A 24,229-nucleotide genomic window follows, 5' to 3' on the forward strand; every position below is an offset into this window, starting at 1 on the left:
GTCGCATTATTATTATTATTTTTGATCGGCTTCTATGTCCCATTTTTACTTCGTGTCAGAATTGAAAAGAATTCATAATTAAAATTTACAAGATTATCGAGTGTAAACTAGCTAGGCAATATGGAAAGCAGGTGTTGGCACAAATACGGTTGTAATCCATTTTGCCTAGTTGACAAGTAAAGTGAGATCCTTGTTGGTATGAAATTCATATAGTGAAATCTTGGTACATGGCAGGTGTTGGCAATGCCTTACGATTTGCCATTAATATCTACTAGTTTCCAAGACATAAAAGTTTCTTATTGAGAACACGAAAAATAGGAGAACACAATTTCCTTTATGCACAAGGATATATGTCTTTTAATGCATAAAATGAGGTCAATGCTAGTGTGCATCGAATACGAAATCAAAAAAAAATAGTAGTATCTTTTTATTAACTAGCGTTGTGTCAATTCTTTGGGATCAACGCGTACCTCGATTATGGTGAACATTGCTTCTTGGAGGTTCCAAAAATCAAATAATTGAGTCCTGAGCGCTCAGGACCATTTCCAAGGGCTCAGGATCCATTCTCAAAAACTCAGATTTTGGCTCATTCCTGAGCGCTCAGGAGCTTCACTCCAACAACTTTACCATGGTAATTTGAATTTCCAGCTTTTTCAGTCATCACGTGGCTATGTTTTTCAGCATGTTGGTCATTGCTACAGTAGTATTGACCTGATTTATTCAAAGATATCAAATCATGTCTCTTTGAAATATTTTTATTGTTAAATTTCAAATTTCAAATTCTATTTTCTTGGCTTATAAATAGCAGCCTCAATGCTGCATTTTTGGGACCAGAAGAATACCATGAAATTCGGCCCTCATTTTCAAAAAAACAAAAGTACCCTTTTGAAGCAAAAAAAATCATCTTCCTTCAAACTTTGTCAAAAATCAAAGTGACTGCAAGTCTGTTCTGGAAAATCCACAAAGCCTAGGAGCTACATTCACTGCTGGTTCCTAAGGGTTTTCACAATCCATTCAAGAAGCAAGGTTTCATTTAAAAAGGTAGAATCTCTCTATCTTTTTAACCAAACAGGCTGTTATCCTGCTGAGGGGGATCATCTAGCCCACTCCAATCTTCTATACTGGATGTGTGGTTACAATGATCTTTGTATGCAAACAATGGTATAGGAATGGTAAGCAAAATTTTTGGGTATTTCCCGTAGCACTCTCAGCGCTCAGGAGTGCTTCCGAGCGCTCAGGAGTGGTTTTGATTATGTTTATCAATTTTGTGGAAGGATCAAGGAAAATGAAGGTTTTAATAGGGCTAATACTTAATGTTTCCAGATGCCATTATTGGTAAAGTGATCTTTTGCTAGTTTCCAGTGGCTTTCAGTTTTCAGAAAATAAAAAGAAAATGATTTACTCAGAACAATATGGTAAAACTACATTTTCCTTGAAAGTCATTTTCCCAAATACATTCTAAGGTCCCCTGAAGGCCTGTCCAGTGTTTGCCAAGGTCATGAATGCAAGGAGATGGAGTTTGGATGGCCAGGGCCAGTTCTAGGCTGTTCGAACTCCTGGCTGAGTATAAATTCATATTTTATTAATTCCATTTATTGTTGTATTTTTGTTTAACAAAAATTTGCAAGATGAATATCAGTACTCCTGAGCGCTCAGGAGCACAGTCCCGAGCGCTCGGGAGTAACTTCAGAAACAGATCTGCATCTTTTTCTTTGCACTGTATTGCAAAGGAGCCCGAAAAAATCAATATGATTTTTTTTATCCCGTGCATTGAACGGACACAAATGCTAGTAAAATAGAACAAAATGTGGCCATCTTTCCCATTTGTGCTATACACGTTTTACACCAGTGGAGAGAGACGGAGAAAGTGAGGAGGATGGATCAGAAACTCTACAAGGCAGCAAAGGAGGGGTATGTGCATCGTCTCTCAGGAATCGATGGAAGAAGCATAACAGAGGAAGAGGCCATGCGTATCCAAGATGGTAAGTTTCTCAAGAGGACGCAACACGGCAACAACAATATCCTTCACATAGCAGCAGGAGCCGGACGCAATACCTTCGTTGCGGAAGCTCTCCGGCGCTTCCCTTTTCTTTCTGACCAAGTGAATTCACAAGGTGACACCCCTCTCCTTGTCGCAGCTAGGTTTGGTCACCTCCAAGTGGTGAAAACACTTGCGGAGCCTAATAATGAGCTCCCGATGCAAGATCATAATACGGCTACTGCTGTGGAGAGTAGAACAAACTCGAGGAGTAGTCATCATCAAAGAGATGTGGAAGAAGGGCTAGTTGATCATCAATTGGAGCAGGGTACAGTACAAGACAATGTGGCCATTGTGGAGAATGGAACAAACTCGAGTAATATTAGTCGTCGTCAAAGAGATGTGGAAGAAGGGCTACTTGATGATCAATTGGAACAGGGTACGTACATTATAAGACGATATAACTACTGTTAGAGGAATCTTTTAAAAGGTTATTTTGAAATTTTTATTTAATTCCATAAAGGTTTGCAGATTACAAGTAGATTATAATATATTTAATTTGATGTCAAATTATAATTAACGCTCAAATTGTAACTTCGATCTCATTCTTTTTTTTTTTTTTGGGTCAAAGTAACTTCTCATTCATATATTCATGGATTTTTGTGCCATATATTAGATGCTACTCCTATTTGTTTGGGGTATTAACCTATTGGTCCGGCCGGAGATACATGAGTGTGGAAATGTATAAAACATCGAGAGTTTAATTTATGGCTAATGAAAATTTTCTGCGCCGTTCAAAAAATAAAATAAAACATAAAGTTTTATACTAAAAAATGAAGTTATACTTGTGTGGCTTTGGCAGTTCGTCGATGTATAATTTTGAGTGTATTGTTTGGGCAAACAAGCGGTTCTTGGTTTGTGAGGAGCTTTTGTGTATATTTTTTTAAGCAGACTGCGGTTCTTGGTTTGCGGGAAACGATTTAGATGCACACAAAGTTTCCTAAAAATCGTTTGTTCTCTAAGGAAAGCGCGTTTTGTGTACCTCTATCAAATATCAATAAGTTTTCTCTACTCCTATTTCTCTACTTAAACTATGATCCAACCATATTATTATCTTTTGATTGTCTCCTATTACGGTTGAATTTCTGCGAACCAATCGTTTGTTCTCTAAGGAAATCGAATTTCCTCTTAAGCTCTTGGTTCCTTTTGTCCTTGTGACTTAAAATTTCGAAGCGGTGCTTTGCATGTCTGTTGCTTTTAATTTGAGGGCTAAGTTCTAATCAAGTCTCTAATGAAATCAGTTTCAGTTTCGCTGATCTCAACATATTGTTATTTTTTGTGGTTGTCTCTTATTACATTTGTGTGTACAAAGAGATCCTAACGAATATTTCCGACAGCTACTTCTTTGGAGAATGGAGCAAACTCGAGAGACATGACTACTGCTCTCGAGAATGAGACAAACTCGAGTAGTAGTCGTCGTCCAAGTGATGTGGAAGAAGGGCTAGATGATCATCAATTAGATGTGGCAATTCCCTCCCATTGGAGGGTGACAAATTTGGAGCAGGGTACTATAATTACTATAGCTCTACATGAGGCTCTAAGGAATGGGCACCAAGACGTGGCACGTTATTTATTAGGATTAAAACCCGAAATGGCAACCTTTGATAATCTTGCTGGAGAGAGCCCACTTTTTTTGGCTGCAGAGTCTCGTTGCGAGCTATTTATGTCGGATATTTTATTGTCAAAACGGCCATATAGCACAAAAGGCCCCGACGGACTGAATGCGCTACATGCTTCACGACATTGTTGTGGTATGTATATAGTCTTTAGTTCCTCTTAACATAACGCACAAAATGTATTATCCTTCCACTTTTTCCCTCGAATAATAATAATAATAATAGTCTAGAATGAATAAACCAGGCCTTTGGGGGAATGTATCCAATTATAAAGGTTCTGTTTGAATAATAATGTTGGATTTGAGGAGGTTGAAAGAGAAGACAAAATTACGAAGTGAACAATATGTTGTGCTACGAGTTAGAATCAAAAACTACCACACAATCACACAAAGACGAGAATTTTTTAGATTCGTATGTTCTACACAATCACTCAACCTTTTTTTATGAAGGTTAAGAGGGTAATTTCATTTACCAACTCACCTAGGCAATTGCTGATTATGGAGAGGCTCAGTAAACCCTTTAAGCATACGCACCCAAACCCAAACTCATCACTCAACCTTATATAACCCACATATTCTCTTTCTATTGTTGCCTCACACCATGAGAACCAAAACAAGGGGATTGGGCGAATTTGTATACATCATCATCACGCTTGGGAGGAATTTTCTCCATCAATAACACCAAACATGCTTCTGTTGGTAAAATGGAAGTTTTGTTCTATCATTTTGGTGAGCTTAAATGTTAACTAAAGTCATTTAGAGATGAATGAGAATTACAAAAACCATGTTTATTTAAGTGAGGACACAAACGCTTTAGCCGTCACTAAACACAGATCGGGGCTGGGACACGTGAGTCCGCAACCTGTTGTCTAGTCTGGGTTTATTTGTATTTCATATGGGCTTTGGGCTCAAAATCCCTAAATAACGAAGTTGGGCTTGACTACCTGATTGGACCCGAGCTAGACTTCGCTCCTGGATGAATACTGGTTGGAGCAATCAGTACTATTCTTTTTTTTTTTATCCGAATCAGTACTATTCATTAGCTGGTTTGGAGCCTTTGCTTCAAGATTCTGATACTGTTGGAACATTGAAGGTTTTTAATAAAAATAAATTAAAATGCTTATTACCTGTCATTACTTTTCCATTACAACATTAGTGTGAATAAATATTTTCGGTTACAAAAACATAAAAGTAATATTTATTTCTATCATTATATATAACGATAAATGAGTCTTAAATCCAATAACCTCTATATATATGGGTTTTTTTGACAAGTGTGAAAAATAGAGGTAGAAATAGGAGAAGCAAGAGAGATACACCCATATATATACTTTGTGGTATACATGCTAAAGAAATATTATAGATTCTATGAGCGAAGTGTGTACATATATACTACTTTCTATATTGTTGGGCAACTCGGTTCGTGGCCTCCCAGTGGTTATGAACATCGAATGAGGAATGCTTGTGAGCACTTAAGTTTAATCTTGGGGCTAGTACGTACACTCTGGTGGAACCTTCACAGGCAACATCTTTCCTACTTTCACTATTTGCATAATACTTTATTTCATTTCCATGGTTATGTGTTTTAATACTTCTTGTAATAAAATAAATTTAGTGAATAAAAGTTATAGACCTCTGGAATTTAAGTAAAAAAATAAGGCCTCGTTTTCCATATAACACATGTATATATTATATACTATAATTTATTCCGTGTTCTGATGCAATATGAATTCTGGCAGAGTTGGTGCGTGCATACCATTGAATTCCATATGTTCTTGGTTCAGTTCCTAGAGGCTGTCTTTCTTCAAACCATTTTTTCTTCTTCTTATTATTTTCCTATTGGATCTACGTGTAAATAATGTCTCTTGCACTTCTTGAAGTATAACTTAGTGATGCTTTAGTGGTTGTAGATGTTATGCAAATCTTTTGCACAGTACCATTAATGTTTTGATAAGTTTTTATTTTCTTTGCTTACTTAAAATTTACTTTTACCTTTTATATCACATTCATAAATAAAATACTGTTGATTAAAAATAAACCAAAATAATTTACTTTTACTCAACAAACTTTGATAACCTAAACAATAACTCCTCTTGCTATTAAAAATAAAATTCGTACTAAGTAAAGTTAATACCATGACTCGTTAGAGAAAATGATGAGCCGTACTTGGTTGTGTTTGATCCTTCTTTTTTGAATGCTTTCAGTTTTTTTTTATTTTATTTTACGAAGTTAAAATACCATGTATAATCTTTTTACCTCATATTAGCCACTTATATTAAAAATAAATTGTTAAAAGAACCAAGGCCCCATTTTAAAATTCGCTTTAGGCCTCCAAATTATTAGGGTTGGCTCTACTTTCTTTTATTAGAATTCTATTCTTTTTTGGTAAGAGGAGTAAATACACAGTCAAGTTCCTCTAGACAATTTTAGTGCGGTGAACACTGCCACTATTTTGAAATCGTTGTCTCTTGGGTGACGGATGCTGGAAAAAACCTCGAGCACTCCTATGAGGTGACGAATCTGTTTTAAGTAAATTGTGTGGAACATGGAACTAGGTTTGTTGGATTTTAATTAAAAAAACAAGTAACCAAGTAAACTTGAAAACAATATAAGAAAATACAACAGTTTATCACCTTTCTTGTCATTATGCCTAGTATAGGAATTTTTTGATCAGAGCCTAGTATAGGATTATAAAATTGTTATAATGAGTTTTAGTCTAAGGTATCCTAGCTAGCTGCACCTGTATCATGTACTTTTCTAGATTATATATCGTATCGTTGTGTCCGTATTGTATAACACTTCGGTAAATTGTTAGTGGAAGTGTACTTCAACTATTTTAACATGTCGCTTATTAATTGAAAACAGCAGTTATTTCTCCTCACAAGTCTCAACTCTCTTTAATTCCCTTGGTAAAAAAAAACTTCAACAAATGAACTCTTGGTCCGAACACAATTTTTAAAGTTGCATCTAGCATACAATGACCTTTTTCTTTTCCTTAAGTATTTTTTTTATCTCCTTTTATTGTAAATGAATCCATCTAATTTCTCACGTGGTTTCTCGCAGGCACAATTATTTCTGAACTAATAAAACAAAATTCGGATCTCATGAGAAAATTGGATAACCGCAGGAAGGCAGCTATTCACCATGCAGTAGAAGCAAATTGTTGGGTTTTGCTTCATCAAATGTTGGAGGCCGACCCTTCAATTGCCCTCTTTCCCGATGCCGAGGGTTACACGGCTCTCCTTATAGCTTCAAGTAGAGGATGTTGGAAAATTTGTGAGAAGATACTCAGGTTTTGTCCAGAATCAATCGAGGCACGCAATGATAAAGGTCAACATGCACTTCATCTTGCCAGAAGCTGGATTCCCACGCCCCTTGGATATTTTGGCAAGATTCCACCAGAAATATGGGAGCTTGTAAATGTGGGTGATGATGAAGGAAACACTCCTTTGCATCTGGCAGTAAAAGAAGATCAGTATGTAAAGGCAATATTGTTAACTTCTTCGGCTTCAATAGACTTGGGGGCGGTTAACAAAGAAGGTCTTACAGCCTTAGACCTTTGCGAGTCAGATTGGAAGCATATAAACCTAAAGGTACCCTTTTTTAATTATTGAATGATTTTTAATATTACCAAGTGTGTTTTTTGGGGGCACGGATCCTCTATCCCAATGTTTTGAAAACCGAATCAGTGAGCGAATCGGAAAATGGACCGGATTGATGAGTCACTTGTTCAACCACGGTCGAATTGAATCGAAATTGAACAGGGATGTTATTACAATATAAAGATATACTAATAAGTGATTAAAATAAGCATATATAAAAGTAGAAAATAAATAAGCATCTTATTTAGAAGACTTATTTAGGTGTCTATCCTAGGGGGTTTGAATACTTATATTCTCAATAAATTAGATGAATGACCCATTTTTCTCTTATTAATTAACTCTCTCTCTCTCTCTCTCTCCCCAAAATTCATACTTTATTCGTCCCAAATTGTTGGTCCTTCTTTCTTTTTAAAGATGTCCCAAAATGAATGTCTATTTTAAAGAGTTAACATAAAAAGTTGTGCAACATTACTCTTTCATCATTTTTTCCTATATTAAGTGTCATGTCAAGCACAAAGTAAGGGCAAATTGGGAAAGTCAATGCCGATTATATTTTTCATTATTCTACCCATAAAAACTCGCTTTCCAAAAAAGGGCAAGCAAATTGGGACGGAGGGAGTAATTCTTTCATTAAATATATTGCAACTATTTCGCTCAATTTTTTTTTTATCTTTCATTTTTTACTCCCTAGTTATTATCTTACTAACCAACTTTCCAAATAAGATCAATTCCGAAATAATCCCTGTTTGCATAAATTATTTTGACAAAATTCCATGAAATCTATTTCGGAACATAGTAGATATTCAAATTGACCATGTTTCTAATGCTCAAATTCATCATGTTCACCATGATTAATTTCTGTAAATTCTCTTGCACATACCGAAATCAACCATGCTTATCATGAGATATTCAAATTGACCATATTTTTTTATAAATCATTTTTCTGCAAAATTATCATGAAAGGTATTGTCAGAACATGCAGGATATATCAAATCGATAATTTTTTTGATGATGGTTTGAATCATTAAGTCAATCAAAAGAAAACTCTTCCAACCTAACCCTAAAACTTAAACTAATAATCACACAAACGACAATTAAACATAGGTCTGTTTTGACATATATCATCATGACTTGGCTTCATCGGTGTGGTTATTTATATATCTTCAGTGTTGAATATTCCAGAACCTGATGTGGTTTCATCTAAGGAGACAGGGAGCCTCACGTGGCAGACACCCAAATGAGCACAAGTTTCCTGTTGGAGGACCAGGCGTGAACATCCCTTCTCGAGATGAAGATATGAAACCATTTATTAATACCATGGCTTTGATAGCCGCACTCATTGCCACTCTCACTTTCGCCGCTGCATTTACAATGCCAGGTGGGTACGACAGCAGTCCCGACAATTTGGTGGGAGTTGCAACTCTCGCAAACAAGGCAGCGCTTAAGGTGTTCGTTGTATCGGATACCTTGGCGATGTGCTGCTCCGTCGTTTCGTTGTTCTTACTTTTAAGGGCAATGCAGGTTGAACTAGAAGTAACGTTCTCATTGACCAACACCAGCGTAGGTTTGGTTATCATCGCGCTTTATGCAACTTTGGTGGCTTTTATTAGCGGTGTATTTGCAGTAATAGCCCCTAAGGCATTATCGGTGGCCATTGTAGTATGTATCATATGTTCCGTGGCTCCTTTCTTATTTTTGCCTGTAAGAGTTGAGAGATTTTCATTTCTTACCTTGTTTATGCCGACCATCCTTATTAAAGACTTTCGACGATCTAAACAGAACAAAGAGCGGATGAGGAACAGAAAGAGGGAGCAAGATTATGTTGGATCACTATTCGAAAGAGGGTCACCGGATACTACTTATCGTGTAAGTACCACTGACACCGTAGCTGGCTAGCTGGTGTTAGAAAATAGCCTTGACTGAGGGTAATTGGTGGTGTTGGCTAAGCTATGCTTATTGGTGGGGGATAATTAATGAGTTAGAAGTTGGATAATTGAGTTGTAATGTGGTTGAGTTGCTTTATGATTTGTGTATGTATTTGATTCTATGTATTTGTATGAATGTAATTGTTTGAAGGTGAGAGAGAGGGGGGGGGGGGAACCCAAGATGGGATTCTCCCAACCCTGTAATCTGTGATTGAGATTTGAGAGTTTGTGTGTGTTTCAGTGTTGTGTGATTTTAAACAGTGTAATTGAAGTCAGATTGAGTAATTTTGTATGCGCAATTTCAATTCTCTTCCATCCAATAGCTAGGTGGCATGGTTAATTAATTGCACATTTCCTCTGCATGTGATCCTTTTGCATACCTTACATTGTTGTACATTTTACCCTAGTTGGTGTTTCTTATGACAATAATAGAGTATCTGTTTAAAAACTTTTTCCAATCAAATACTATGTGAATGTTTTTGTTTTTTGTTTTTACTTAGTTTGAACAACATTGTTTATACCTCACACTCTGCAGTTTTGTTGGAAGGACTGCAGTTTTGTTGTCCTTCCACTAGATTTACCATTGTAAAAGCTAGAGAAGAGAGTTGAAGTCCTCCCACGATTCATATCAAGAGAAGTATTCTTAATGTACAATTTTGATTCCATTAGAAACATTATGTCTATCGTGAGTAACTATGAAGCACGGGTACTTTGGAAACGTCGTCGTACGCGCACCGGGTACTGGTGCGGGTACGGTACGGCATCGATACAGCAAAATCGTACCGGGTACGGCAAAATCGTACCGGGTACTTTTGGTATCTTTGGGTACGGCAAGGGTACTCCGTGGGTACGTTTTAGCCCAAAATAAGAGACACACACATTGATAGAGAGAGAGAGAGAGAGAGAGAGAGAGAGAGAGAACCAGAGTCGATCGATTGATGCCGGCGACGAGGTGATGACTGGGTTCAGATCGATTGACGACGGCGAGGTGATGACTGACGACGACGAGGTGATGACTGGGTTCACATCGATTGACGATGGCGACGGCTCTAGGTCTTCTGGCTGGCTTCTCGATCGAGATCGACGACTGATGACTTGTCCTGTCTCTATTTCATCGTAATATAGATTACAAAAATACAGCATAGCCCCTTAAGTTCTTTACCACGACAATAAAGTCTCTTAATTTCTAAAAATTACAATTTTATATCTTCCAGTTCCAGCATACCTCTAATTGTTTAGTATTTCAGTTTTACCCCTAATAAACATAAATATTATCTCATTTTGACTTTTTATCTATGTTACTTTTTGTTGGTAAAATGGGTTTATATTCCATTTTATGCAATAAAAATAGTAAAAGATATATATATTCGCCGTACCCGTACCTTACTTTTTTGGGGTTTTGCCGTTTTTCATACCCGTACCCGTACCGCATACCGGTACCCGTGCTTCATAGGTGAGTAATAATGTGTTTGCATTATCATTTCCCAATCTCAAAGCAGCCGAATGTGGAGCTCTCCACCATGTAGGTGCATATAATTGTCACTATAGCATGCATGTTCTTCCAATGAGTACCATATCGAACTCCCAGAATCTGAAAAGTATTTGAATTCTTTACCTTCTTCAGCAGCTTGTGTAATTCACAAGGCAAAATAGCCAAATGGTATTTCCCCTTGCACTTCCTTATCGGTTGCTATCTTCATTTTGGTGTCCAGTTTGCAACATTGACCATATTTTTTTATCTGGTTGCATCTCTTACTCTTTAGACTTCACATTTATTGGGTCTCAGAATACAAAAATAATTTTAATATGTTTTCTAGTGCTAATTTATGGATTCCAGTATTTTAATGAACGTAAGTACATGATAGTACTACTGAAAATGTTTCTGAGTTTAGTTGTCAAAGTGTCACAGAGATGCAAAAGATTTATAGCCAAATAGAAGATCCTAAACCCATACTGCTTGATCCTCATTGATAAGGCCATGCCCTCACCATATTACGGCCGATTCTGATACATGCAGGCTTTATTTGGCCCCTGCTAGAAATTAAAACTGTGGAAGTGGTCTTTCGGAACCAATTAAAGTATGCGTAAGTTGGTTCGGACATTTGAGTATCCGTAAATCCTGGGTTATGAACGCAGCCATTAGAGGAACTAGTAAGTGCCAGTGCCACCGAAGATTGGTCCCAGGGTGAGTGTTTGCTCTTTTGGCAAAGGGGTATTTAAATTCCAAAAGGCAAAATGGCCAAATGGGATTTCCACTTGCACCTCCTTGTCAGTACTTATCTTCATTTTGTTGTCCAGTTTGCATCAGACAGTTACAGACTTGTTATTAATTGGGTCTCAAAATACAAAACAGTTTGAAAATACAGCCCCCACCTGTTTGTTTCTAAATTAGAAACTTGGCAACCTCTTGGGGCCAAGTCGCAAGAAAGAAGTCTCTTGTAAATCCCACAGTCTTAGTGTTGCCTATGACCGGACCGGAGAGGAGAATAGTAGATGTGCGCATAAATTGGTTCAGACACCCCTGAACGTCAAAAAAAAAAAGAATCCTTCACTGATAGGGGAATGCCCTAACCCCATGATAGCCAATTCTGATACCATTATCTTGAACCAAAATAAACCTATGGTGTACATGTAATTCAATTGAAGAAAAGAATTCAACTCTATCATCTGATATATACATTTTCCCATTAGTCTCTTAGTGATCCATGATATTTAGGCCTACCAAATACAGAGCAATACCCGAGGTTGTACAAAATTATGTTCTTACACCTAGTCAACATCTTGTTTGCCACTGCAATTGTTTTTAAAATCCTGCTCCTCCTTGTTCTGCATCAGTAAAATATGTTCTACATCAGCAGAAAAATCCTACTCCTTGTCAATCTTTTGAACACGGGTACACCTAGTGGTTTGTTTATCTGTTCAGAACGCAATTGAACTGCTAAGACCGCCACAACTTGTCTTTGATAGACTACTGAGGGTTTTTTTATCATGTGTTGTGATATTCTATATCGGGTTGTGACCAGAAACACAGAATCCAAAAAATTACGCTACAAAATTGAATCGAATCCTTTTAGGTTTTGTCAGTGCAACAGGGAGCAACTACTAAAATAGGTGTTGGATTTTGCAGTCAGCCTTTTTTTCTTTTTTCTTTTTTGGAAGGACATGTTGTGTCAGCTTAAGCATTTGAGAATTGAGAGATATTGTGTTGAAGATCCTGTCACTTTTAAGAACTTGGAAACCAATAGGAGTACATTTTAGTCCCAAGTTGCAACTTGTAAATTTGCATGCTAGGTAGTGACCGATTGTAAACTGGCAGCAAAGTTGATTTCAAAATGACTTTTTAAGGGTCAGTCCCTCTCATTAGTTTCTTTTGCTTTCTATCTTTTACTCTCTCTCTTTTAGAAACAAAGTGTGAATGTGGAATTAAAATCCTATGGTATGATGATATTTTTAAAATGAGACCTATGGTGATCCAATTTCACAATTCAAAACCATTCATATATGGACATTGATATCTATATGAACGAACCATAAATGTATAAAGAGTAAGTGGCAGTCCAATATTGTTTTAAATATGCCATTTGATTAAAATCTTCAATTGATGTTTGATTAATGTAACTTTTTGCATGGATGATTTACACATTGAAGTCTGTAAAATGGACAGCTCATTTCGTCTATAATGAGTCCATGATGAACATCATAAATCACATAAACGATTGTCACATGAAAAATTATATTGTCGTGAATGTAAACAGAGGACAAATTAATTAGGACAGGAGTAGTAACACCTATCACACCCACCAACCGCACCTCCAACCGTATCCCTCTCACATAGAATTTGAAAATCCTGTAGTGCAGCCGACACTACCGGGGCTATAGGGCGGTCAATCTGGCCGTCCGTTTTGGTATCGACGGCTCGGATTTAATCTAAAATCCTATTTATTCGAGCTGTACATTAGCGAAATAGACGACCGAATCAACTGCCCTACAGCCCGCAACCCGCCCTACAAGATCCCCTTGTCCACTCACTTATGTGGGTGTGAGTCCCACAATTACATATGTGATGCCCATGCAACTGCGGGGGGGCCGGTGTGAAATGGGGGTGTAAATCTAGATTCAAGGGAAAGGGTAGTGGTACACAGGAGAATTTGGTATTGGTTATTGGCTTTCCCCTCTTGAGTGGAAAAGGTGGCTTATGAAGCTTTAGAAGGAAAATTCTCAAGGGTTACTTTTAACTTCCATTCCATGTCCTTTTGGCAGTTCTGAATATGGGAGTGGGGTGTGGGTCTTCCCTTCTTGACCTATCCACTTCCAAATGTCAACTGCTTTCATAATTGATTACTGCACATAGATTTAGGAAATGATTTCTACACTCTCTTTTTAGCTATCCACACTCATTCATACTCTTTTTTTTGCCTTTATCTACATGAATTTACGATATTATTCTTGAATGTGTGAAAAAGTGTATTAAAAAGGGGATAAAATAGTAAATTCAAGTATATAAAAACCAAAAAAGAAAGTGTGAATAACTAATAAGTGAGCCTTGTAGTAAAAACCAGAATATTAAAATTCATCACAATGATGTAGTAAGAGCATCTCCAACAGCCTCCGCTGTTGGAGAATCTGGCTTATTACCCAAGAAGAAGCCCTAAATTCCACTCCCAGCAGCCTCACTCCAAGCTCGCGAGTTTGAAGGGATGCTACTATAGCTCACTTGGTCTAGCGAGGTTTTGTAGCTCGCTTGCAACTCGCTTGCTCTGAGTTCCTCTCTCTCTCTCTCTCTCTCTCTCTCTCTCTCTCTCTCTCCTTCCTGCCCTTGCAATATCTGATAGGAGGCAGCACCGTTGTCGGCTCCGGCCGAGATAAGAACACTATTTCGGAATTCCGGTGGCAACGGCGAGGAAGGTGACCGGAATCGTTGTGGAAGGCGTGATTATGTCGTCGATCTGTTTCAGCAGATTTCGGAATTAAAACCACGGTACAGTGCCTCTCCTGTCGTTGACTTCCCGTTGGGTTCTTGAAATTTGTAATTGTATGTATATATAGGCGTATGTATATGTGTGTGTCGGCTAGATTGAATTTGTGGATTTCAACTTTAATTTGTTGATTGGATTTGATTTGTGGGTTCAATTTTAAAGTTTGATTTGGTTCTTAGGTTTGATTTTGTATTTCTGGGTTGATCTTTGTCCACTGGTTTTGTTTTCTCCGTTGAATCAATTGGGTTTGGTTTGATTTCTTGTGGAAGGCCACAAATAGGGTTTTGCTGGGTTTTTGTGGAAGGCCACAAAAATGTATTTCATATGGGCTTTGGGCTCAAAATTCCTAAAAAACAAAGTTGGGCTTGACTTAGGCTTAATTACCTGATTGGGCCCGAGCTAGACTAAGATCATGGATGAATACTGGTTTGGAGCAACAAGTAGATTGCAAGTTATGGTTGACATCTCCACATGGGTGTTTTATGAGCAACGAACAAAATTGAATTCACATCCGTTTTCCCACTTGATTTTGAGCTGGGATATTTATAGATAATTAGTGTAAGAGTAAAATGTTTAGGAATCAAGAAAACTAAAGTACTTGGATAGTTTACTACTTTACTTGGTCTTTATTTATAGTGTATTGAATATCATTATCGTGTCATATGTCTAGTTTACTTAAGTTTTGGATTTTAATTAAACAAACAAGTAACAAAGTAAACATGAAAACAACATAAGAAAATACAATAGTTTATCACCATTCTTGTCATTTTTTTTTTTGAACTCCATGTTTTAAGTGGGGAGAACTTGAATAAAGTAAGAGAGAATATGGACATTTAGAGAAGAGAGTAATATTTTGTTTGTTTAATGTGTGAATAATGACTCAATACATTTGTTGAAGCCTTTTGTTGGGCTGTTGTACATGTTCTTTTAACTCCTAAGATAATGTGCAACTAAATGCTCTTAGATTAGTTGGCTTCCTTAGTGGAGGCTTGGGTTCGAGTCTCATGAGAGACGGTTGGTTGGGGTTTAGAGTTATGAACAGTCTCTGAACCCCTTGGGAATGTATTGGATTTATTAATTTTTTAATTTTGGAAAAATTAAAATTCGCCGACCAAATTTTTTCTTTGTTGGCAAATAAACTAATATTGCTAACCAAATTATTTAGTCGGGTAAAACATGATAGCAAGGGGTCCATTCGCATATTTTCAAAACTACAGGGCCTAAGATCTCTCTCTCACAATTTCTTACTTCCATCACTACCCATTATCTCCAACATCGTTATTTTCTTCTTAATCAAACAGACTACTATGTTTTTTAATTACAAACTCGAATTACCATTACGCAGTTGGAGTACCTGCAGCTGGATGCTTTCGCTTGTTATTTACTCCTACTTGGTTTTTGTTTATTTTTATTTGATTCAATAGATGATTAATTTAATTTCACATGGGAGCTGACTCTGCGATGGATGCCCATTTGATTAATTGGACAACTAGGAAAACCTTGGGCAAATTAAGGAGATCGATTTAATTGAATCACACTAGTACTGTAATAGGTAAATACTACTACGACAAGAAACTTCTCTTCTTCTTCTTCTCTTTTATTCATAAATAAAAAACAAACTTCTCTGACCCACATTTAGCGGGTCAAAATTGTAAATACTTCTCGAGTCTTACTTGGGGGAGTAAGTTTTAGGAAATGGATCCTCTTTCTTCTGTCCCTCAAAAGTGATTAGAAGGCCTAGCCCGTCCATTTGTAGGTTCGGAACAGTAGGGACAATTCATCTTTTTAGACTTCTTAAAAAGTCAGTGGAGTACTCACGCCAAAAATCATAGTATTGATTAATATTGTTCGACACTTTTTTGAAACACAACTATATTGAAAAAAGGGATTTGGACTTTTAATCCAGTGTTGTAATGTTGTTTTTAGACAAATGTGTTCCGGAATCGTGTCAAACGATATCCGATTTAACTACGAATTCGGGAGTGATCCACGTTCTCGATAATTTCTAAAAAAAAGTCTAAAATTGGACGGTCCCTCATCCATTTCCTAATTTATACAAGGACAGCTTGCCAAAGGGGCGGGCATTGTTATAGCAATAGTCCTTACTACCTTGCTTGTAAGGAGTCGGAGACGCAAGTTTCGCACCCAGAGAGAGAGAGACAGAATGAGGAGGATGGATCCTAAACTCTACATGGCAGCAACGAAGGGGAATGTGAATTGTCTCCAAGGAATCGATGGAAGAAACATAACAGAGGAAGAGGCCATGCGTTTCCAAGATGGTATTTTTCTCAGCAGGACGCAACACGGCGGCAACAATATCCTTCACCTAGCAGCAAGAGCCGGACGTGATACCTTTGTTGCGGAAGCTCTCCGGTGCTTCCCTTTCCTTTCTCACCAAGTGAACTCACAAGGTGACACCCCTCTCCTTGTCGCAGCTAGGTTTGGTCACCTCCAAGTGGTGAGAACACTTGCGGAGCCTAATAATGAGTTCCGGATGCAAGATGATATGGCTACTGCTGTGGAGAATGGACCCAACTCGAGGAGTAGCCATCGTCAATTGGAGCAGGGTACAATACAAGACAATGTGGCAACTTTGGACAATGGAACAAACTCGAGAGACATGACTACTACTGTGGAGAATGGAACAAACTCGAGAAATATTAGTCACCGTCAAAGAGATATAGAAGAAGGGCTACTTGATAATCAATTGGAACAGGGTACAGTATAAGACGATATAGCTACTGTTAGAGAAATCTTTTAAAATTTTATTTTGAAATTTTTATTTAATCCCATAAAGGTTTGGAGATTCCAAGTAGATTATAATATATTTTGATATCAAATTATAACTTCTCATCCATATTCATGGAGTTTTGTGCCATATATTAGATGGTATTTATTTGGAGTATTAAGCTCTTGGTCAGGAGATACATGAAAGTGGAAACACATAGAACATAGAGAGTTTGAATTTGTGGCTAATGAAATTTTATTGGTCGTTCAAAAAAATTAAAACACCGAGAGTTTTACACTAAAAAAAAATGAAGTTATACTTGTGCTGCTTTGGCAATTCATTGATGTATAATTGGAGTGTATAGTTTGGGCATACGAGCAGTTCTTTGTTCGTGAGGAGCTTTCGAGTGTATTTTTTAAGCATACCAGCCGTTCTTGGTTCTTCGGGAACAAATTAGGTTCACACAAGGTTTCCTAAAAATCGTTAAATCTTGAGAGTAGAGCGACATTCAACCCAATACAAAAGGGCATTTCGTTCGTTTTGCGTGCCTCTATCAATAAGTTTTCTCTACTCCTATTACTCTATTTAAACTATGATCTCACTGTACTATTATCTTTTGATTGTCTCATATATATTATTTGTGTTTACAGCTATTCTAACAAATATTTACAACTCTTAGTGGAGATAGAAACCGTCACAGGGATTTCAGTGAAACACTGAGATTAGTTCCCGCAAAATGAAAGTTTTGGGGGTCGTAATATTAGGACTGCTAACATGCATGCTAGCTATTGGTCGTAAAGTTTTTTGTTACAGTTTTTTCCCGCCAGCATAGTATTGAAAAAAATCGAATTTCCTCTCAAGCTCTAATTGGTTCCTTCTGTCTTTGTGAGTTAAAATTTCGAAGAAGTGCTTTGCATTTCTGTTGTTTTTAATTTCAGGGCTAAGTTCAAATTAAGTCTCTGATGAAAGCAGTTTCGGTTTCGCTCATTTTTGTGGTTGTCTCTTATTACATTTGTGTTCACAAAGATCCTAATGAATATTTTCAACAGCTACTTCTTTGGAGAAGGGAATAAACGCGAGATACATGGCTACTGCTATGGAGAATGAAACAAACTCAAGTCGTCGTCATCGTCGTCGTCGTCGTCGTCCAAGAGATGTGGAAGAATGGCTAGACGATCATCAATTCGACCAAGGTACTATACCAAACGGTCTGGCTATTGCTGTGGAGAATGGAACAAACTCGAGAGACATGACTACTGCTCTGGAGAATGAAACAAACTCAAGTAGTCGTCGAGATGTGGAAGAAGGGCTAGACGATCATCAATTCGAGCATGGTACTATACCAGACGGTATGGCTATTGCTGTGGAGAATGGAACAAACTCGAGAGACATGACTACTGCTATGGAGAATGAAACAAACTCGAGTAGTCGTCGTCATCCAAGAGATGTGGAAGAAGGGCTAGACGATCATCAATTCGAGCAGCGTACTATACCAGACGATATGGCTATTGCTGTGGAGAATGGAACAAAAGCAAGAGACATGACTACTGCTCTGGAGAATGAAACAAACTCGAGTAGTCGTCGTTGTCCAAGAGATGTGGAAGAAGGGCTATACAATCATCAATTCGAGCAGGGTACTATAACAGATGGTATGGCTATTGCTGTGAAGAATGGAACAAACTCGAGAGACGTGACTACTGCTCTGGAGAATAAAAGAAACTCCAGTAGTCGTCGTCATCCAAGAGATGTGGAAGAAGGGCTAAATGATCCTTTACAAGACAATATGGCAACTGCTGTGGAGAATGGAACAAACGCGAGAGACATGGTTACTGCTATGGAGAATGAAACGAACTCGAGTAGTCATCGTCGTCCAAGACGTGAAAGAAGGGCTAAATGATCATCAATTGGATGAGGGTACTTTACAAGACAATATGGCAATTGCTGTGGAGAACGGAACAAACGCGAGAGACATGGCTACTGCAATGGAGAATGTAACAAACTTGAGTAGTCGTCGTCGTCCAAGAGATGTGGAAGAAAGGCTAGACAATCATCAATTCGAGCAGGGTACTATACCAGACAGTATGGCTATTTCTGGGGAGAATGGAACAAACTCAAGAGACATGGCTCCTGCTCTGGAGAATGAAACAAACTTGAGTAGTTGTTGTCGACCAAGAGATGTGGAAGAAGGGCTAAATGATCTTCAATTGGAGGACGGTACTATACAAGATGGTATGGTCACTGCTGTGGAGAATGGAACAAACGTGAGAGACATGGCTACTACTATGGAGAATGAAACTAACTCGAGTAGTCCTCGTTGTTCAAGAGATGTGGAAGAAGGGCTAGATGATCATCAATTAGATGTGTCAATTCCCTCCCATTGGCGGGTGACAAATGAGTAGGGTATTATAATTACTACAGCTCTACATGAGGCTCTAAGGAATGGGCACCAGGACGTGGCACGGTACTTATTAGGATTAAAACCTGAAATGGCAGTCTTTGGATAATTTTGCTGGAGAGAGCCCACTTTTTTGGCTGCAGAGTCTCGTTGCGAGCTATTTATGTCGGATATTTTATTATCAGAATGGCCATACAGCACAAAAGGCCCCGACGGACTGAATGCGATGCATGCTTCACGAGATTATTGTGGTATGTTTATAGTCTTTAGTTCCTCTCAACATATATAACGCACAAAATGAATTATCCTTCCACTTTTTCCCTTGAATAATACAGTTACTAGTCCTACTCTAGAATGAATGAACCAGACCTTTGGGGGAATATATCCAATTATCCATTCTATTAGGTCCCCCACATCCACACATGTATTAATATTGTGTTTGAATAATCTTTGATATGAGGAGTTAATTGGGGAATGACAAGAAAATTATAAAGTGAAGTTAATTGGGGAATGACAAGAAAATTATAAAGTGAACCAATCTTATGCTACGAGCTAGGATCCAAATGACAAGAAAATTATAAAGTGAACCAATCTTATGCTACGAGCTAGGATCCAAATCTACACACACAATCACGCAAGGATGAGGATTTACGTAGTTTTCCAAACTTGAATACATCCACAATTCATATTGTTGGGTTTTGCCCATGTGATAATGCATGGTTCAAAGTTCCAAAGAGCATTTGATGCTTGGCTCGAGATTATTCTGGACAATTCTTAGTCATGCCTATATGCATGCAGTTTGTGTGGAGAGCATAGTGCCGAGTGTGAGAAAAAGAAAAAAAAGGGTGAGGGTGCAGCTCCTTCGGAGGCTGCCGGCTACGCCAGCCATGAGGTGAGAGGAGAGTAAATGTGAGGGGAAAATAAGAGATGGGGTGATTGAAAAATAATGTGTGAGCCATGGTTTTAGGAGCTGGGAGGGTGATTTTTCATCACATTGTAATCTCCTATTTTTCATATAGTGTACTCTCTCTCTCTCTCTCTCTCTCTCTCTCTCTCTCTCTCTCTCTCTGGATGTACTCGAGTTTGGAAAACCACATATATTGTATGTTTCTCTTGCATGCGTATTTATTTATTTTGTGTTGTGCTTCCGTTGCGGGCGGGATTGAGTTTGGGGAAAAATCCCAACACATCTAGGAGGATTATACAAGCAGGCTTCTCAACCAGTCATGTACAACTATATGTCTCGGTAAAATTGCTTGTGAAAGTGTACTTCAACCAGTTTAACCATTCGCTTTGTGTATTCACGTCCCAACAATGTTAGCTAACTATTCTCCTCTTCTTCTTTTAAACATTTGTATTATGGAAAATTTCAAAATGACACCTAAACTTTGCACCAAATGTTAAGAGACACCTGAACTTAAGTTTATTTCAATTAAACACATGTACTAATAAAATTTTCAAATTTAGACACCTGAACTTAAATTTATTTCAATTAAACACATATACTAACAAAATCCCTAAATTCAAACCCCCGCCATTATACTCCATCCCAAAAATTGTCGACATGGCATCTTCAATCCGTTTAAGTTGTCTCATTGCACATGTTTCTAACAAAAGATGATGCACCCAAGCGAAACCCATAGGCAGACTTTAGGTCTAGGGTTGAAGTGAGGGAGATGGTGGCACAATAGGCAGACTTCTGGAGAGAGAAATGGAGGGAAATCAATTAGGTTAAGGTCATTTTCCTCCAAACCATGATTTTTTGCCCAAACCCAGTTCTTCTTTTTGCTCGGCAGACTTCTAATGATGGGTTTCGCTTGGGTGCATCGTCCCCTATTGGAAACAATATGCAATGGGACAACTTAAACGGGTTGGAGATGCCATGTCAGCAATTTTTGAGACGGAGTATAACAGCGGGAGTCTAAATTTGAAAATTTTGTTAGTACATGTATTTAATTAAAATAAACTTAAGTTCAGGTGTCTAAATTTGAGAATTTTGTTAGTACATGTGTTTAATTGAAATAAACTTAAGTTCAGGTGTCTCTGTGACATTTGGTACAAAGTTCATGTGCCATTTTGAAAATTTTCCTTTGTATTATATACTGTGACGACTCCAGAATTTTGAAACCATGGTGTCATTCATAAGCATAAATTCTCTTCTCTCACCAATTAAGAGTATTTTGTGTCTTTTGATTTAAAGGGTGAGAACTTTATTAAAGTAAAAGAGAATATGAACTTTTAGGAAATAAACTCATGTTTTTTGGCCAATGATCTCCGAAATAGTTTTGGGTTTTATCTTTTCTCCCTTTATAGCAAATAAATCCCTCCCATTTCTTATGCGGTTTCTCGTAGGTGAAATTGTTTCTTTACTAATACGAGAAAACCCGGATCTAATGAGACAATTGGACAACCGCGGAAAGGCAGCCATTCACCATGCAGTAGAAGCACATTGTTGGGTTATCCTTTTTCGAATGTTGCACGCCGACGCTTCCATGGCCCTTTTTCCCGATGCCGATGGTTACACCCCTCTCCTTAGAGCAGCGAGTGGAGGGAATTGGGAATTTTGTAAGTGGATACTCATGAGATGTCCAGAATCAATCGAGGCACGCAATCATCAAGGTCAAAACGCACTTCATCTTGGCAAAGTGGAGCTGTCCGGTGCCGGCCAATACATTCCAGAAATGTGGGAGCTTCTTAATGTAGGTGATGATGAAGGAAACACGCCTTTGCATCTGGCAGTAAAAGAAAATCAATATGAGAAGGCTTTGTTATTAACTTCTTCGGCTTCAATTGATTTGGGAGCTGTCAACAACCAAGGTCTTACAGCCTTAGACCTTTGCGAGTCAGATTGTGAGCATTATACCACAAAGGTACAAGCTTTTCATTCAAAAAGTTTAGAGTCACCGCACCAAAGTGCGGTGCACGGCCACCGCACGCCGTGTGAGACCCACTCCTGACCTTGCACTGATGTTCCGAACCGTTTAATAATTTTTTAAAAAAAATCAAACGGGCTTGAAAATCAACTCAATCTGATATGTGTAGGTGTTCAATCTAATCTTCCCATTTTCAAAAAATTGAAAAATCCAATCTTTCCATTTTTTTCGATTTTTCCAAAATGTTAAGATTGGATCGAGCACCTACACATATCGAATTGAGCTGATTTTTTAAGGGATCCACTCAATTTTTTTTTAAATTATTAAACGGCTCGGATTATCTGTGCGATGCTAGGAATAGGCCTCACATAGCGTGTCTATAGCATTGCTATTATTCCGTGGCTTTATAATATTTATTAGCTGGCATGATATTTAATTAGAGCATCGACCACGGAGATGCTAAAATTTTATAGGTTAAAGTATCCACGTAGGCAAAGTCAAGGTTCACTCTACCCCTTTTTTTTTCAATCAGAAGACCAAATCAGTTCATTAATATCCGTCATACGACATTCAAAGATAATCCAATCATAGAGTAAAACATACAACGGTATGTAATTGATAACCAACTAAAACAGAGGTAAAAAACAACTGACGGTCCAAATCTGAGACGACTCCGTCAAACTCCAAAGCGTAATTGAATACTCTACCTTGTTAAGGATTAATTTAGTTAACAAACTCATCGGTGGTTTATACTTTGTATGTATAAACTAAAACTAGCAATAACCCGTGCTAAGATTAATCTTAATGAAAAAAGAATACAAAATAGACTTTCTCCTTTCCTTTTACAAACATTTTTTTATTAGATTCCACTCAAGATCCTTTGTAGTTTGTACGTACCTAATTTTTGGTATACCCATGTATCAAGTGATTTTCAGTCGCAGGATCATGAAGTAAGTGAGTTTCAGCCGCAGGATTATGAATCTCAATTGATCCTACAGCTGAATCTCATTTGGTACATGGATACATCAAATTTTGGGTGCGGAGGATCTCCGGTGTTTATAAATTGCATAGATATGATTTGGTGAGCCATTAGTTACTTTTAGTACATTGTTCTTTTGAGGAGGGAAAATGATGTTGGAGAGAGAGGTCCAATTAATAAATGAGAAAAATTATTTCATGAAGCTTTTTGAAAATAGTGGTTTACGGAGGTGAATCACGTCCGTCCAAAATATATTGAACGGTCCAGATTTTTAAAAACTTTTTGCGCAAAGAGTTAAACTCTTTCAGCGAATAGTTCTTTTTTTTTTAAATCCGAACCGTCCAAAACTGAAACGGATAGCCAAGATCGCGCTAATTGTGTAAAATTGGGAGAGAGAGAAGAGTAAAAGAGAGAGGAAGGGGGAACACCGGATGGGATGTTCCCCCCACCCACTGGATCTATGATTGAGATTTGAGATGTTTTGAGCAGTTAATTAATAGAAGTTTGTTCGAGTAATTTTGTATGTGCAATTTTAATTCTCTCCCACCCAACAGCTAGTGCATGGTATGGTTAATTACACATTTCCACTGCATGTGATCCTTTTGCATAGCTTACCTGATCATGTACATGTTGGTGTTTGTTATGACACAATAATACGTTTTTCAAAAGCTTTCCCACCAAATTTATGTAAATGTCTTCTGTATACTTATTTTGAACAACATAGTTTATATACCTTACACAATTTTCTAGTCCTTAATTCAATGCATTATAATTCTTCTTCTTTTCGGCAAATGAATTAGGATTTTTATTATTGGCTTGACGCATTACAATTGTATTTTGTGTTTGGTTGATTATTATATGTTGGTGTGTGTATATGACCAATGCTAGGAGGCATTTGTGGTAGAGAGTGGAGGAGGATGCTGTTGGAGGCCGCTGGTTGAGGTCTTGAAGACAACAAGGTTTGATCGCGAGGTCTGGAAAAATAGAGAAAGGGTCTGGTGTGATTTAGTGTTTGTTCTATGTTAGTGAACACATGGTGTATTTTGAAGACTTGGACAGAAAAATGGGTAGGGATGACAATATATACCAAATCGATAG

General features: G+C 37.7%; 3 protein-coding genes across 4 annotated transcripts in view; all 3 read left to right on the top strand.

The window, feature by feature from the left end:
- The window catches only part of LOC131323429 (acetyl-CoA acetyltransferase 2-like), a 74,135-nt gene that overhangs the window by 10,584 nt on the left and 39,322 nt on the right, over window positions 1–24,229 (top strand). The gene's annotated exons all lie outside the window — the stretch shown is intronic.
- Window positions 826–9,488, top strand: LOC131323427 (ankyrin repeat-containing protein At5g02620-like). 2 transcript variants are annotated; one of them, XM_058355210.1, is made up of 5 exons: window positions 826–1,041; window positions 1,850–2,417; window positions 3,376–3,789; window positions 6,717–7,246; window positions 8,438–9,488. In XM_058355210.1, the coding sequence occupies exons 2-5, from the start codon at window positions 1,877–1,879 to the stop codon at window positions 9,149–9,151; spliced, it is 2,199 nt and encodes a 732-aa protein (XP_058211193.1). In that variant the 5' UTR covers window positions 826–1,041; window positions 1,850–1,876; the 3' UTR covers window positions 9,152–9,488. The 2 variants fall into 2 exon arrangements, with proteins under 2 accessions (XP_058211193.1, XP_058211194.1); XM_058355211.1 differs by lacking the exon at window positions 826–1,041 and having other exon boundaries at window positions 1,845–2,417.
- LOC131323433 (ankyrin repeat-containing protein At5g02620-like) lies at window positions 18,968–22,247 on the top strand. Its single transcript, XM_058355228.1, has 2 exons — window positions 18,968–19,530; window positions 21,632–22,247. Exons 1-2 carry the CDS (start codon window positions 19,443–19,445, stop codon window positions 22,234–22,236), a joined length of 693 nt encoding a protein of 230 aa, XP_058211211.1. The 5' UTR covers window positions 18,968–19,442; the 3' UTR covers window positions 22,237–22,247.

Source organism: Rhododendron vialii, chromosome 4a (assembly GCF_030253575.1).
Source record: "Rhododendron vialii isolate Sample 1 chromosome 4a, ASM3025357v1".
Taxonomy (NCBI): domain Eukaryota; kingdom Viridiplantae; phylum Streptophyta; class Magnoliopsida; order Ericales; family Ericaceae; genus Rhododendron; species Rhododendron vialii.